At 44.2% G+C, this 17,036-nt stretch overlaps 1 protein-coding gene across 2 annotated transcripts in view; it reads right to left on the bottom strand.

The window, feature by feature from the left end:
* Positions 1 to 17,036, bottom strand: part of TMEM82 (transmembrane protein 82) — a 108,522-nt gene that overhangs the window by 72,118 nt on the left and 19,368 nt on the right. Inside the window, exon 1 of one of the 2 annotated variants that reach the window (XM_078642525.1) lies at positions 14,312 to 14,329. The exons of the other annotated variant lie outside the window; for it this stretch is intronic. Coding sequence (XP_078498651.1) covers positions 14,312 to 14,322 — 11 coding nt within the window. The 5' untranslated portion in view covers positions 14,323 to 14,329. Of the gene's footprint in view, positions 1 to 14,311; positions 14,330 to 17,036 lie in introns of those variants that run through there. 2 annotated transcript variants of the gene reach the window in all.

Genomic DNA, 17,036 nt, shown 5'->3' with positions numbered 1-17,036 from the left:
GTTGCATTGTTTATGTATAGAAATTATGACAGGGTAATATTTTATTTACCACATTAATCTGGCGCCCGAATAGTGGACTAATCCCTTTCCCCACACGCCGGAGACGTAGGTCCAGCCTTTGCCCCCTTCTACAGCCGTGACGGACTTCGAAGTGTACACGCAGCGGGACTTCCTGCTTACTCCCTCAGGCCCACGGAGGAGACGGACTGCGACCAGGCGTCCACACGAGGCGGTGAGGATCGCGGATCATCCCAACCAGAGCCCAACCCGTGAGAGAGCAAGGTCCGAGGTCCCGAAGGCCCACCTGTTCCGAGGCGCATGCGTGGAAGTAGAAGTAGACGTGGTATCAAGTATCAAGTTTCCGAGGCCTTCAAGTTCTGCTTCCCGGTGAGTACCACTATGGGGAATGCATCAAGTTAAAGACGTGTCCGTTCACACGGACACGGTAAAGACGGGTCCACGGTAAAACGTGGGCACGGTAAAGACGGGTCCACGGTAAAACGTGGGCACGGTAAAGACGGGTCCACGGTAAAACGTGGGCACGGTAAAGACGGGTCCACGGTAAAATGTGGGCACGGTAAAGACGGGTCCACGGTAAACGTGGGCACGGTAAAGACGTGTCTCATTTTTGGGACCGGTATGGTTGTACTGTATTCCAGTGCATAAAGTTAACTGTTTTCAAGTATGTGTTTTATTCCATGTATCAGGTTAGACTGTATCTGTTTTAGTGTTTTAATGTTGTAGTGTGAATGATTGTTGATTGTTTCAGTCTATTCTATGTGTATTGTATTTCCATTGTGTTGGTTTCAACATGCCGCTGTTTTCGAAATTGCGTCAGATGGGGACCAGGAAAGGTATACTAGAAGAGTCAGTCAACATCCCGCCCAGAGACACACCTGGTCATTTTATGTATAATAAGCACGGGCTAGACGCCATTTTGTTTTTAGATTTATGGGTAGATTACACAAAGGACTTAGAGGAGAAATATAGATGGCCTGTCTCGGGAACATGGGATTCTGAATGCATTATGAGAGTAGAGGAAGCGCTATGGAAAAAGAAATCAAGACCCTCTCAGAAAGATGCCATTGAATTATGGCGCAAAGAGTCACATAGGAGAACAGAGAAAGAATTGAACAAAGCAGAGAGAACTAAACAGGCAGGGGAAAAAGCGAAAGAAAAGAATTGCGGGAGGAGGGGGAACGGGTCAAATTAGAACAGGTTGACAGAGAAAGAAATGCCGTCGTTACTGGTATTTACCCCGTCCTCTCAGAAGAACTAGCTAGAGTGACCACCTCAGAAACACCCAGTAGGTCGCGAACGCCACCACCTGTACCCTTTAGAGTATGTAGAAAGAAGCCGACAGCATCAGAGGCTTTTATTTCCTCCTATCTAGAAGAGTCCCCATATATATATACGTTTACTGTGGAGTTCCTTGTAAATAGCTCCTTGTAAATATGGTTTATGAAGAGCATGTCATTATTATAACTTATTGAGTTTCTTGTGAATATGGCTTGTGAATAGCGCCATGTGGTTATGGTTTGTGCAGAGCATGTTATCATTACGTTAGGCAGGAGAGAGCTGGATCTCTTTCAAGTGCTTGGAGAAAACGTTTTGAAGATGTGCGTACATGTTATGTGATAACGTGGAGAGATGAGTTCATGACTTTCCCATGTACTGCAGTCATTGGGGAAAGATTGTGCTTCAGCTGCCAAAGAGTTAATATCTTGTATTGAGAAGGCAGTATTTGTTTTAACATGCTGTTTAACATGCATGGTTATGTGAGCTGACACTAAAAGTCAGTGAGTATTTAGTTGATTGATGGTTTGATTTAACTTTTTCATTGGTTGCTGGGTCTGCCTATGTGCTTTGTCAGTTTGCTGACTGAATGGTAACGTCTTGCATGGAGAGTAAAGAAGTGTTAATTTAACATTCTATTTCAAATGCGTCCGTGTATTTGTGTGGGTTTGCCTTGGAACACTTGATTTAATGTGTTTGACTCAGAGGTCGGTAAGTTGTAAATAAACCAGTCGGATTGAGATAAGGGTTTGCACGGAGGGTGCTTTAATGTTTTCACGGTTGAGAAGAAAATATAAAACAGACCCATCATAGAATGTGCTTTTAATTAGTGTAATGCAACCGTGTGTTTTTAAAAAAAATAAAAATGTGTTCTACAAAATATTCATTATTATTTTTCCCAATGCAAGCTGCCCTTTAGAATAGCATGTGACAGTTAATCCACTCAATTGGAAAACATGGCTTTTTGAAAAATGATGAATCTGGCCCTTTTAATAGGTAGAATAGAAGAGCTTGCACACTTAATTATGAAAATCTTGGTTCTGCAATGCAAAATTATAGTGTTTCACATGTTATTTTCATAAAGTAAAATGTGATGTGTTTCCATGTCATGTTGTTCTGTTTTTTTTTTCCTTTGCAGCTAGTAACAATATTTTATGATATAATTATTTTGAAATGCTAGCATGCGTCTAGGTTACGAAATAAAATATGTCCTTATTAATTACTGATTTTAGGATGCTTTTTATCACGTTTTAAATTTGCTTCAGTTAAGTTAGAGAATGTTGGTTAGCTCTCTGGCCTGGGTACAGATATATTTTGAATTACAGAGAATGTGGTTTTCGGCCTTGAGGTGGCCTGACTCCCAGGGAAAGATATTTTGTAAAGGGAGGGCTTTTCCCTCTTGGAGCGCCGAGCAGTGCCTGTCTTGTTATTATTGCCCATACTCCAATTCTTTTCCGCGGACAGTTGTTGGCAGTCCTCCAACTGACTCAGGCTTCCTTCGCATGCAGATAAAGAATGCTTGCAATTTGACCAAGCTCTCTCTTCAGTAACTTGGCAGCTGTTCTTAGCTCTCAGAGTTTTGAAAGGGTGGAGGAACAGCCCTGTGGGTGACATCACGATGAAGGGGAAGGCAGTGTAGAGAAAAAAAAAACTTGATGAGCCGCAGAGAAATGTTTATATAAGGAGGGGGTCAAGTTGCTCTTCCTTACAGCCAGCACTGAAAGCTTCATTGGCTTCAGATAAGGCATGCTTGCAAATGTATGGTTTTTCCCTCGTAGTGTAAACAGAATAATTGGCAGGAGTTTCGCTCTTGCAATGAGTCCTAGCATTTACAGTCAAGCATTGAAAAGACAGCTGGACAGTATTTACATGCCTCCAAACACAGCTCTACTCCAATACGTAGACGACCTCCAAATTACAGCACAATCAGAACCAGACTGCGAGAATGCATCACTGACAGTTTTACACTTTCTGGCTGACAAGGGGCACAGGGTGTCCCCTTCAAAGTTACAATTCTGTGAACAGCAAGTGGTGTACACTTGCTGTCCAAGGATGGTAGACAGCTAACGCCACTCATTTCTAACCTTTCACAGCCTAAGACACAAAAGGAAGTACGGGCCTTCATTGGCCTCACTTCATACTGTAGGCAATGGATTCCCCAGTATGCCTATCTAGCCACCCCACTCATACAATTGACAACACAGGAGGCAGCGTCTTCGACTGTCCTCCCTTGGACACAAGAACATACCTTGGCATTTGAGGAATCAAAAAGAGCATTATGTCAAGAGCCAGTTCTAGCGACTCCTAGTTACAGTAAACCTTTTATGCTCTTCTCTTAAACAGGACACAGACACAACATTTGACTATAGCGAGACTGACAGGATATGAACTGACATTATTTCAACCACACATAGAGATCAGACGATGTAATATTCTAAACTCTGCTACACTTTTGCCCTCAAGTACAGTAAATGCACCACCACATGACTGTGTGGAAGTAATGAATATAGTGACGAAACCAAGACAAGACCTGACAGATATTGCACTTCCAGACCCTGACCTAACACTCTATGTAGATGGATCATGCATGAGAACAAGTGCAGGAGAGTTAGTAGCAGCATATGCCGTGACCACTGCTACTGAAGTCATAGAGACACAAAGAATAGACATACTGTCAGCACAAGCAGCAGAGCTCATCGCCCTGACACAAGCCTGCATAAGAGCTAAGCACTTAAGAGTGAACATTTATACAGATTCACAATATGCTTTTGGCGTAGTTCATGATTTCGGAGTACTATGGAGGGAGAGAGGTTTCTTGACCTCTCATGGGGCCAAAATTCAGCACGGCCCACTTATTCAAGCCCTGTTGGAAGCAATACATTTACCTACAGCCATAGCTATCCTGAAATGCAAAGCTCACACCAAAGTTACAGACACCATTTCCCAGGGTAATGACCTGGCAGACCGAACTGCTAAACTTACAGCCCAGACACCAACAGACACGACAAGGACAGAAGTACCATTACTGACAAAAAGTATGACAGTCAGGGATCCTTCTCAAGATGTACTTGACATACAGACACATGCCACTACAGATGGAATAAAGAAATGGACTGAACAAGGAGGGGTCCAGACTGACCAAGGTTGGATGACAAAGGGAAAAGGCACATGGTTTCTTCCAGATTCCATGGTACAAGTAATCATAAACACAACACATAGTCCAGCACACTTGGGAGAAAAGGCAATGATAGACAGTTTACAGAATATCTGGTTTAACAAGCACCTGCGTGCAGCAGCGAAACAGAAAGTACGAACATGTATGATCTGTTGCCAGTTCAATCCAGGTAAAGGCATCCCGGTGGAACAAGGCGGATTTCATCCTCCTGACCACCCTTTTGAGGTCCTCCAGATGGATTACATCCAAATGGACAGATATAGAGGTTACAAGTATGTCTTGGTAGTTGTGTGTGCACTAACTAGATGGACAGAAGCATACCCAGTTCCAGATTATACTGCTGTGACTCCGTGCTCGATGCGGGTCAAACGGCGGCGCTGGTGCTATTAGATCTGAGCGCCGCCTTTGACACCGTATCGCACCCGATCCTTCTGCGTCGCTTAGAGGAAGTCGGTGTCACCGGCATCGCTCTCCAGTGGTTCCGGTCTTTTTTAGCCAATCGGGCCTTTAGCGTGACCGTCCCGCCGTACCAGTCCAAATACCATCCTTTGGACCTGGGGGTTCCTCAAGGCTCCTCGCTGAGTCCTACGTTGTTCAATCTCTACGTAAGGCCGCTAGCTGAGGTTGTCAGGCAATGGGGTATGACAATGGTGTCATACGCCGACGACACCCAGCTAGCGGTTACGATCAGCGGGGATGCCGATGTTGATGCCCCCAGATTCCAACAAGGACTGCGGGCGGTCGCCGGCTGGATGACGTCCAACTGTCTCCAGTTGAACGCTAGCAAGACCGAGGTCATGATTTTTGGCAAACAACCGGAACGCTGGGGAGAGAGATGGTGGCCAGGGGATCTGGGTCAGATTCCCATCCCAGTTGCCGAGCTTAAAAACCTCGGGGTCTGGCTGGACCCGTCCCTTACGTTTGCTTGCCATACCAAGCGTACGGCGGCCTGCTGCTTTGGTATCCTGCACGGGCTCCGTCCAGTGCTCAAGTTCTTTGACGCCTCCACTAGGCAGCTCATGATCCAAGCTACCGTCATCTCTAGGCTGGATTATGCGAGCTCCCTGTTGGTAGGTTTGAACCAGGCTGAAAGCGGACGTCTGCAACGGATCTAAAACGCCGCAGCAAGATCGGTGGTAGGATTACCTAGATCTTGCCCCACTTCCAGTACTCTGCGCTCATTGCACTGGCTCCCGGTGGCCCAGCGGATCCAGTTTAAGGTCCTCTGTGTCGCATATAAGATTCTGAAGGGGTCCCCAGCTGTGATTCTGTCGACTCTTTTGGCCCACTACATTCCAGCCCGAGCTTTAAGATCTGCTGATCTAGAACTGGCTGTTGTCCCGCGCTTTAAGCGGAGTAGAGCTGGCGGGCGCTCCTTTAAAGTTCGGGCAGCGGTGCTTTGGAACTCCCTTCCCCCGGCGATTCGTGCCCTTGGGGATCTGCTTTCCTTTCGCCGGGCGGTGAAAACCTTTTTATTCCCTTAGTTTAATTTTGCCTGATTATTGTTTCGTTGTGTTGTGCAGCTGCCTTGTCGGGCGCCAGGACGCTCCTTGGCTGGAGCATCTGTGCGCCTAATAAAAACGCATAACATAACATAACATAACAACCGCCAGGCAATTGGTGCGCGAATTCTTCCCCAGATATGGATTGCCCCGTGTAATCTACTCAGACAATGGCCAGCCATTTTCCTCTGAATTAATGAAACAAGTGTCTCTTCTGTTAGGATATACTTGGAAGTTCCATTGTGTACGACACCCTGAAGCAGCAGGCCTTGTAGAAAGACATAATCAGACAATTAAGACAAAACTAGCGAAGATCTGTGCCGACAAGGGCGTGGATTGGATGGTAGCCTTGCCGGTTGCCCTCTTTTACATGCGTATGGTAGCTCATTCCAGAACAGGCCTATCTCCATATGAAGTAGTTTTCGGTAGACCGCCAAATATGTGGGGTACGCCAATGCCTAAGAAAATAACTGATGTTGACAGTAACATGCTGACAGATTACCTGGCTTCCTTGATGTCTGCACTACTCTCTTGTCGTTCACAGGTTGCTGCCACCTTCCCTGACAACGCCCAGGTCAAGGAACACGCCATAGTCCCTGGAGATTTCGTGTTTGTCCGGAATTTTGATCGATCAAGCCCCCTTGAGCCACGTTGGAAGACGCCGAAGTTGGTGTTACTGACCACGAGGACTGCGATTAAGGTCGAGGGAAGAAGGGGATGGCTTCACGCTCATCACTGTAAACGATACTTTGGACAATCTGGAACTTTGATAAAGACATTAAAGACATTAAAGACTTTGCGCCGCTTGCGCCGCCTTTGCTAGAAAAGACTCCACAGCAAGAGTATAGGTCTAAGTTAAGATCTAGTAAGTCAGACGAGGTTTAATTGTTTAAGTCCACTCGGTGGTGAATCGGTTAGCCTAGATTTCTGACATGTATAAGATCACATATGACCATGATAAGAAGAGCATAATGAAAGAAAAATATTGCAAGCTATTACATAGTAGATGTATAGTTTCTTTGATTATTCTATTTTTCCTGTGCATTGTTATAATCTGTGTTAGTTTAATACTACATGTTTTCTTTCCTCCTTTTGCCTCACATATGCACTCTTCCCTTAACAACACTGTAGAGCTTACATTCAGTGACCTGCCACCTCATGAACTGTCCTATCGACTTGCCCTGCGTAACAATACTTTCATCCGAATGTTACACCGTTCTCATCAGACCAGCAATGCGACTGATTGCTGGGTATGTGGCCAACTGCCACCTTATCAAAAGACGAAGGGAGTTCTGCCCTTCTTCCCTTTACCGTTCTCCCACAATGGTTCGTGCGGAGCATGGTTTGCCTTAATGACCTCACTAGACAAAAAGTCCATAATATACCAAAATGAATGGATATATGGAAACCTGAATAAAGTAATGAATGAAGCATGTTTTCCAGACCAAGACGGATTTCCCCAAAGGAAGGGAACTGATCTAGAAAATGAAGAGTACGAGCAAGGAAATGCATCTGTTAGTTTTATAATGCTGAACGCTCAGCCCATGCAAAATATAGGTCCACCATTTATTTCAGTCCTACCGGTAAAAGGTGATTTATGTGTTAGAAAGAAAGGTTCAGTACATATGGGACACAGCGAGTGTAAAGCTGTAGTAGAGTTTAACGATAAAGGACAGTCTTCTTTCAAAACATCACGCCATACCTTTTTCATTTGCGGTCAGACAACCTATGTACATCTGCCCCCAGACTGGGGTGGGACATGTTATATAGCGTTCCTGCTGCCACCAGTCTTTCTGGCCCCATCCCATTACCATCGAGATTCACGACTAGAGCATGTTAGACAAAAGAGAGAGACCGATGCCTCAGAGATCGATCAGACTGAAACAGCTTGGGAGCAATATACAGATTTCAATAAAGGATTCTTTTTCTTCATAGGTCCCGTCCAAAACAGTAAACTGATACGCAGGTTAACAAGGACTCTGGAAGCAGTAGTGAATGTGACTGCCTCTGCTCTGGCGAATTTGACCCAGGAGCAGTCTGCCATGAGACTTGTTGTTCTTCAGAACCGCCTTGTTCTTGACGTCATCCTGGCGGATAGGGACGGGGCTTGTAGAGTGATCGGCTCTAGTTGCTGCATTTTCATCCCTAATAACGCGCCATCTGTGTACGCAGCAATAACAAGACTCCACAAGATTGCTCATGATATACATCAAGACCCAGGCACATGGACTTGGTCCAGTTGGCTCTGGGGTGTAATATCGGCTTGGGGATGGAAAGTGTTGTCGTTCCTAGGAATGATACTGCTTATGATATTCGGCTGCTGTCTCTGTCTGCAGTGTGGCCCGGCCATTTGCGGCCTGTGTGCGACTGCCTGTGTACCACATCCACGTGTACAAAGGATCAAAGATGAACAAATGATGCTGTATGATCAACTATACGGTCTCATGAATATAGATGTGTCCTGAAGGGTAAAGTAGGGGACAAGGAGGGAATGAGGAAGATGAAATTTTACATGACCAATATGTCCCCTGCGTGTACCCTATGTTTAATGTATGTGCATGTCATACATGCATTTTCCCTTAAGTGGCCTGAATCACAAGGCCTCTGCATTTACGTCCTGCATTAGGATGCCAGTCATCAAGTCTCCCATGTAAGAAATATTAAGTTAGCATTTAAGGCCCATGTATTTGCATTGTGCACTTTTAAATAAATCACGACAAACCCATTTTGTGGTTCAGCCAGAGCCTGTTTCAGAATTAAGGTTTTCATGGCTCAGACACTCTGAGAGCTACAGTTACGTATCCCTGACCTTGCATACCTCTGGCTCAGCCGAGGCCCAGCACGGGGTGCCAAGACAGTGTTTTGCAAAATAGTTATCTGCTTGTTGTACAGAATCACATTCCTGCCCAGTGAAGAAGGTAAACAGAACCCGTCTGCAGAGATAGGGCCTAGCCTTTCTGTCTCCGTTTAAGTAAATTACAGAGCTTGCATCCGTAGAAAGCCCACGGCCCCCATGCAATGCACGAAGAAATATATGCCCTCTCTGGCTCTTAGTGATGAGCGACCTTTGCTTCAGATAAAACATCCCCGGACTCAAGATATCAGATATTACAAGACGTGCTGGTCGCCCTGACACTAAAGGCCTCTCTACTAGACTGAATGTCAGCTTTCCCCCCAGTCACACGTCAGCTGCACGTCATGATCAAGTTGCACGCACAAGTAGGGCAAAGTTCCAGACTGCCATGCAACCCCCTCCATGTATCCACCCACCTATGACTCCTCCTCTAATGCACGCCCATATTCACGCCCACATGCTCTTATCTCTCTTTCTCTTGCTCTGCCTGGAGCGTTTCACCCTATGTACAAGATTGCACGTATAAATATGTAATCAGAAAATAATGTTTTAGAAGACCCTTCCTGAACCTTAGAGGTGATGGAACAGATTCTCCCTTAACTCGAGTTATTGGAATAAAGCCCTTTCACTCGGATACCACGGACTCTGCCTCTCATTTACTGCATGTTGCATTGTTTATGTATAGAAATTATGACAGGGTAATATTTTATTTACCACACACACACACACATGCAGTCACATATAAGTACTAAAATACCTTTGCAACCAAATTAAAAATAGTTGCCTAGGATTCTGCTCTAGCAGTTAAAATATACAGCATTACTGCTGATTTTTTTCATTAACGGAGAATTACAATACGATAGTAAAGTCATAACTTGATGTAAATCCTATGAGCTGAATGTGCTAGTAAAGGACTGATGGAAACCAACCTCAAATACTTGTAGAAAAAAGTGCAGCAAATTTATTGTACTTTATTTCTGAAAAAACTCTAACCCCCAGATTCATCAAAGTCCTGTTTTGCGAGTCCTTAATAGCGATTTTTAAAGAATCGCTATTAAAGACTCGCAAAACAGGATGCATGTAGAAATCGCAATATTTATTGCGATTTCTACTGCTTCCTTATATGCAATTCGCTAATTGCTAATCGCAAATAAGAAATGGCTGTCCTATTCATTCCTATGGGCCTAAAGGCCCATAGGAATGAATGGGGAGTCATTCCTTATTTGCAAAGGACATGTGTGTGTGTAACATACAACTTAGAAAAATGCACTAAAGTGCATTTTTCGAAGTTTTCGCTATTTACCACATAGTTAGACTTCGCGGTAAATAGCGGCCCCAGATTGCGAATTCGCAATTTTAAAATTGTTCATGAATTGCATTTAAGGAATCTCAAATTGAAATTCCTTAAATGCAATTATTCGCAATTTAGCGATTTCTAGAATTGCGATTTTTGTATTTGGGATGATGAATCCCAAATGCAAAAATAGCGCTCGCAAAGGGCCAGATTCTCAGAATCTGGCCCTTTGCGAGCCGATTTTGGCTTGATGAATCTGGCTGTAAATGCAGAAGAAATGCACAGTGTAACATTATTACTTGGTACTCATATTTCCGCAATGCCATGTGTGAAGAGCTCATCAACTTCAGTTTTTTGTCCTTATTCAGCAACATTTTGAGAAATGTTAAATATTACCTAAATACTATCAATCGGGGTTGAATCACTGTCATATAGCATCATCATAATCCTGGCAGTCGGAGTGGACAACAAAATACTAGTAATACCATTATGGAATGAATCAAATGATACAAAGAGCTCCACATAAAGGCATTTCTATATTAATTTCCCAGGAAAGTACACGTAGATCTGTCCCTCCAGTGTATACTTCCATAATTTGCTTTTTTGTCGGCTGGTATGCCTGTTACCTCCCGCAAACTATGGATGCGGGTGCAGTCTCACTCACACAGCATCATTGTTGTAACCTAAATGGCTGTATATAAAGGAGATCAGAATCCCCTTGGGCATGTCTGACTGACGTGAATGCCATAGAGCACAAAACTGAAAGGACTTCAGAGCGTTCTGACCTAGCCTCAGCATGTTGCTAAGCAGCACATTTGGAGTGACCATACAGCAGAGCAGTATTGTATTTAAAGACATCCCTGCCACAATGGTCTATAAACTTATCAGATGGATAACATGACAGAGGAGACTAGCACATAATAAGCTTATCATCCCCACCCTCTCTGTGATGCGTATTTTATGTACATAAACACTCCTATATGTGGACAACAATTAGGAAGGACTCAGCGCTTTTGGTCACCTCAAACTGTGTGCACATGAGAACAGCATCACCTGACCCCACTTTACGGGTCAGAAGTCGATACAAAGACATCACAACTGACTACTTGTTTAATCTCCAATGATTGTGGTACATTGGAGTGGGGTAAAGTAGATTGGGGTGGAGTGTGGTAGATTGAAGTGGAGTGGAAAGGGGAAGATTGGAGTGGGGTAGATTGGGGTGGGGTGGATTGAGGTAGATTGGTGTCAATTGCGTCAGAGTGGGGTGGAGTACATTTGAGTAGAGCGGGGTAGACTGCAGTGGAGTGGGCAATTTTGAGTAGAGTCGGTGGATTGCAGTAGGGTAGATTGGATTGGGGAAGATTATAGTTAGATTGGAGTGGTATAGAGGTAGATTTGAGTGGGGTAGATTGAAGTGGAGATTGGAGTGGGGTAGATTCGAGTGGTGTATATTGGTGTAGGTTAGATTGGAGTGGAATGGGGTAGATTAGGGTGGAGTGTGTATATTGGAGTGGAGTCGGGTGGATTTGGGTAGACTGAAGTGGAGTAGAGTAAAGTGGATTAGGGACAAGTGGAGTGGGTTAGATTGGGCTAGGTGAACTGGGGTAGACTATGGTGGAGTGGGGTAGATTGGAGTGGGGTATATTTGGGTAGAGTGGAGTGGGTTGGATTGGAGTGAAGTGAGGTAGACTGGAGAGGACTGGAGTGGGGTAGACTGGGGTCGACTGGAATGGAGTAGATTGGAGTGGGTTAGATTGAGGCAGATTGGCGTGGGGTGAATTGGGATGGAGAGGAGTAGATTGGGGTAGACTGAAGTGGAGTGGGATAGATTGGAGTGGGGTACACTCTAGTGAGGTAGACTGGAGTGGGGTGGGGTAGAGTTGGGTAGGGGGTGGAGTGGATTAGGGTTGATATGGGTAGCTTGGAGTGGAGTAAAGGATATTGGGGTGTAGTGGGATAGACTGGGGTAAAGTGGAGTAGAGTAGATTTGGATACACTGGAGTGGGGGTACATTGGAATGGAGCACAGTGGGCTGGGATACATTGGATTAGGGGTAGATTGGAGTGGAGTAGGGTGTATTGGGGTAGCCTGCAGGGGAGCAGGTAGACTAGGGTACAGTAGACCAGATTGGGTGTTTTGCAGTGGAGTAACTTGGGGTAGTCTAGAGTGGAGTGGGGTAGATTGGAGTGAAGTGGGTTAGATTGGGGTGGAGTGGGGTAGTTTGGGGTGGATTGGACTGGGGTAGATTACAGTGTAGTTGAGTGAATTGAAGTGTGATAGACTGGAGTGGAGAGGGGTAGATTGGGGTAGGGTGGAGTGGGTTTGATTGGAGTGAGGTGGGGTAGATTGAATGGAGTGATGCAGAGTGGAGTTGAGTTGGGTAGGAGTAGAGTGGAATGGGGTACATTGGGGTAGACTGGAGTGGAGTACATTGTAGTGGAGTGGAGTGGATTTGTGGATTTGAGTAGATTGGAGTGGGGTAGATTGGAATAGAGTGGAGTGGTGTAGATTGGAGTGAAGTGTGGGAGATGGGGTGGAGTGGATTACATTGGAGTGAACATGGGTAGATTGAATGGAGTGAGGTAGCTAGAGTGGAGTGGGCTATATTGAAGTGAAATAGAGTGGGGTGGGATCGATTGGGGGCAGAGTGGGGTAGACTGGAGTGGGGTAGATTTGGGTGGAGTGGGGTATACGGGGTATAGTGGAGTGGGGTAGATTTGGGTGGAGTGGGTAGATTGGGGTATAGTGGAGTGTAGCAAAGTGGGGTGGAGGGGATTGCTAAATTGAGGTAGATTGGAGAGGAGTGGGGTAGATTGGAGTGAAATAAACTGGGGTAGATTGAGCTAGATTGGAGTGGGGTGGGGTGAATTGGGGTAAACTGGACTGGAGTGTGGTAGATTGGATTGGAGTGAGGTAGATTGGGATAGACTGTAGTGAAGTGGAGTTGAGTGGATTTGGGTAGAGTAGATTGGAGTGGGATGGAGTGAAGTGGGGTAGATTGCAGTGGGATGTGTGGAGGGGAGTAGAGTGGCGTATAATGGAGTGGAGTAGCGTAGAGTGGGGTGGTGTGGCGTAGAGTGTCAAAGAGTGGAGGGACATAGAGTGGAGTGGCATGTCTTAGGGAGGAGTGGGGTGTTGTGGAGTGATGTAGAGTGTCATACAATGGAGTGGCATGTCATAGAGTGGAGTGCAGTGTATTAGAACGAAGTGGTGTGACAGAGTGGAGGGGCAAAGAGTGGAGTGGGGGTTGTAGATTGGAGTGGTGTAGAGGGGAGTGTCGTAGTGTGGAGTATGCATGGTGTGGTACGGCACTGCCATTAGAGACAACACATTTTTCATTTCATTTGCACAGACATACAGTTTTATTGCACACACATGCTAATGTCATAACCTAGGGCATGAATGTGTTTTGATCGTATTCAAATATTTGTTTCCAACACACTACAGAATTTTGATATATTCTGAAATATCAGAACAATTCATTTTTGTTCTATGCTAGAAAAAAGCCTTTCGTTTCACAGCAAGATTGTGAGTGACATAAATTCTCTCACTTTGAAGCTAGTGTAAGAAAAGTGAACACCAAGGCCCTCATGTACAAAAATTCAATGTAAGGAATCGTATAATTGCAATAAAAAATTATTCTCAAGTTGCCATTCCATAAATGTAATGTAGAAAATGAATTTGTTTGAAGTGGTCGCAATTTGTACACTTACTTCTAACTAATCCATTGGTATTTTTAGAACCGGCATATGTATTAAAAGGTTGGTTCTCAAAATACTGATCCATAGAAGGTCATAATTCGACCTACCTCATTAATATGCATTAGGTAGGTCGTATGTTGTGACCCCCTACATTTGGCTACATTCTCAAGCAAGGTGGCCTGCTGGGGTCAACAGAACACCATGCCTGTGATTGCTTTTAAACAAAACATTTTTTTTTAATGCAGCCCATTTTCCTTAAAGAAAAATGGGTTTTGTTTAAAAACAGAAAAAGGAAAATGACACAAACCTTTTTTATGAGCAGGCAGTGGTCTCATGGTTTCTCCGATGAATAGATACTCACCTGAGGCATATGATCATCAGGTACTACTGAGACCCATGATTCCACCTGTAATGAATTGATACTCACCTGAGGCACATGATGAGCAGGTACAACTGAGACTCATGATTTGACTCAATATGAATAGAAACTTGAGGCACATGATGAGCAGGTACTACCAAGACTCAAGTTTAGACAAATCATGAATATTCATCTGAGACACATAATGATCAGGTACTTCTGAGACCAAGGCTTTCTTCGTAATTAACAGATCCTTACCTAAGGCATATTATGAGCAAGTGCAACTGAGACCCATAATTCCACCTTAACAATGCCACATGATGATCCGGTACTACTGAGACCCATGATTCCAACCATAATTAACAGATGCGCACCTGAGACACACGATGAGCAGGTACTACTGAGACCAATGCTTTCACTTGTAATTAACTTATTCTTACCTGAGGCACATGCTGAGAATGTGCTACTGAGGCCCATGCTTCCACCTTAACAATGGCACATGATGACCAGGTCCTACTGAGACCTATGATTAAACCTGTAATCAATAAATTCTTACCTGAGGCACACGATGATCAGGTACTAATGTGACCCATGAGTCCAACCATAATGAATAGATACTCACTTATTGATGAGTAGTTACTACCAAGGCTTTCACCTGTAATGAACCAATGCACGTAATGAGCAGGTACCACCAAGATCAAAGTTTACACCCCTGACGAATAGTAATAGAGGTACTAATGACACCCATGGTTCCACCTTAACAATGGCACATGATGATCAGATACTGCTGAGACCCATGACTCTACCTGTAATGAAGGGATACTTACCTGAGGCACATGATGAGCATGTACTAATGAGATTCATGAATGGACTCATGAGGAATAGATACCTGAGGCACGTGATGAGACGGTACTACCGAGATTTAAGATTAGACTCCCGATGAATAGATACTCATCTGGGGCACATGATGATCCGGTACTACTGAGACCCATGATTAAACCCGTAATCAATAAATACTTACCTGAGGCACATGATGATCAGGTACTAATGAGACCCATGAGTCCAATCATAATGATTAGATACTCACTTATTGACTTATTGATGAGTAGTTCCTACTGAGACCAAGGCTTTCACCTGTATGAACCAATTGACGTATTGAGCAGGTACCACCAAGATCAAAGTTTACACCCCTGACGAATAGTAATAGAGGTACTAATGACACCCATGGTTCCACCTTAACAATGGCACATGATGATCAGATACTGCTGAGACCCATGACTCTACCTGTAATGAAGGGATACTTACCTGAGGCACATGATGAGCATGTACTAATGAGATTCATGAACGGACTCATGAGGAATAGATACCTGAGGCACGTGATGAGACGGTACTACCGAGATTTAAGATTAGACTCCCGATGAATAGATACTCACCTGGGGCACATGATGATCCGGTACTACTGAGACCCATGATTAAACCCGTAGTCAATAAATACTTACCTGAGGCACATGATGATCAGGTACTAATGAGACCCATGAGTCCAATCATAATGATTAGATACTCACTTATTGACTTATTGATGAGTAGTTCCTACTGAGACCAAGGCTTTCACCTGTATGAACCAATTGACGTATTGAGCAGGTACCACCAAGATCAAAGTTTACACCCCTGACGAATAGTAATAGAGGTACTAATGACACCCATGGTTCCACCTTAACAATGGCACATGATGATCAGATACTGCTGAGACCCATGACTCTACCTGTAATGAAGGGATACTTACCTGAGGCACATGATGAGCATGTACTAATGAGATTCATGAATGGACTCATGAGGAATAGATACCTGAGGCACGTGATGAGACGGTACTACCGAGATTTAAGATTAGACTCCCGATGAATAGATACTCACCTGGGGCACATGATGATCCGGTACTACTGAGACCCATGATTAAACCCGTAATCAATAAATACTTACCTGAGGCACATGATGATCAGGTACTAATGAGACCCATGAGTCCAATCATAATGATTAGATACTCACTTATTGACTTATTGATGAGTAGTTCCTACTGAGACCAAGGCTTTCACCTGTATGAACCAATTGACGTATTGAGCAGGTACCACCAAGATCAAAGTTTACACCCCTGACGAATAGTAATAGAGGTACTAATGACACCCATGGTTCCACCTTAACAATGGCACATGATGATCAGATACTGCTGAGACCCATGACTCTACCTGTAATGAAGGGATACTTACCTGAGGCACATGATGAGCATGTACTAATGAGATTCATGAATGGACTCATGAGGAATAGATACCTGAGGCACGTGATGAGACGGTACTACCGAGATTTAAGATTAGACTCCCGATGAATAGATACTCACCTGGGGCACATGATGATCCGGTACTACTGAGACCCATGATTAAACCCGTAATCAATAAATACTTACCTGAGGCACATGATGATCAGGTACTAATGAGACCCATGAGTCCAATCATAATGATTAGATACTCACTTATTGACTTATTGATGAGTAGTTCCTACTGAGACCAAGGCTTTCACCTGTATGAACCAATTGACGTATTGAGCAGGTACCACCAAGATCAAAGTTTACACCCCTGACAAATAGTAATAGAGGTAATAATGACACCCATGGTCCCACCTGTAATGAATAGATACTTACCCTAGCCTCATGATGAGCATCTGCTACTGAGATTCATGAACAGAATAATGACAAATAAATACCTTTGATGAGCAGAGTCTACTGAGACTAAAGATTAGATAATTGATGCATAAATACTCCCATGAGGCACATGATGAGAAGGTACTACTGAAACCCATGTGTAAACA

This window comes from Lissotriton helveticus, chromosome 5_1 (assembly GCF_964261635.1).
Source record: "Lissotriton helveticus chromosome 5_1, aLisHel1.1, whole genome shotgun sequence".
Taxonomy (NCBI): domain Eukaryota; kingdom Metazoa; phylum Chordata; class Amphibia; order Caudata; family Salamandridae; genus Lissotriton; species Lissotriton helveticus.
Note: the sequence above shows the minus strand (reverse complement) of the source record. Positions and strands in the feature narration are given on the sequence as shown.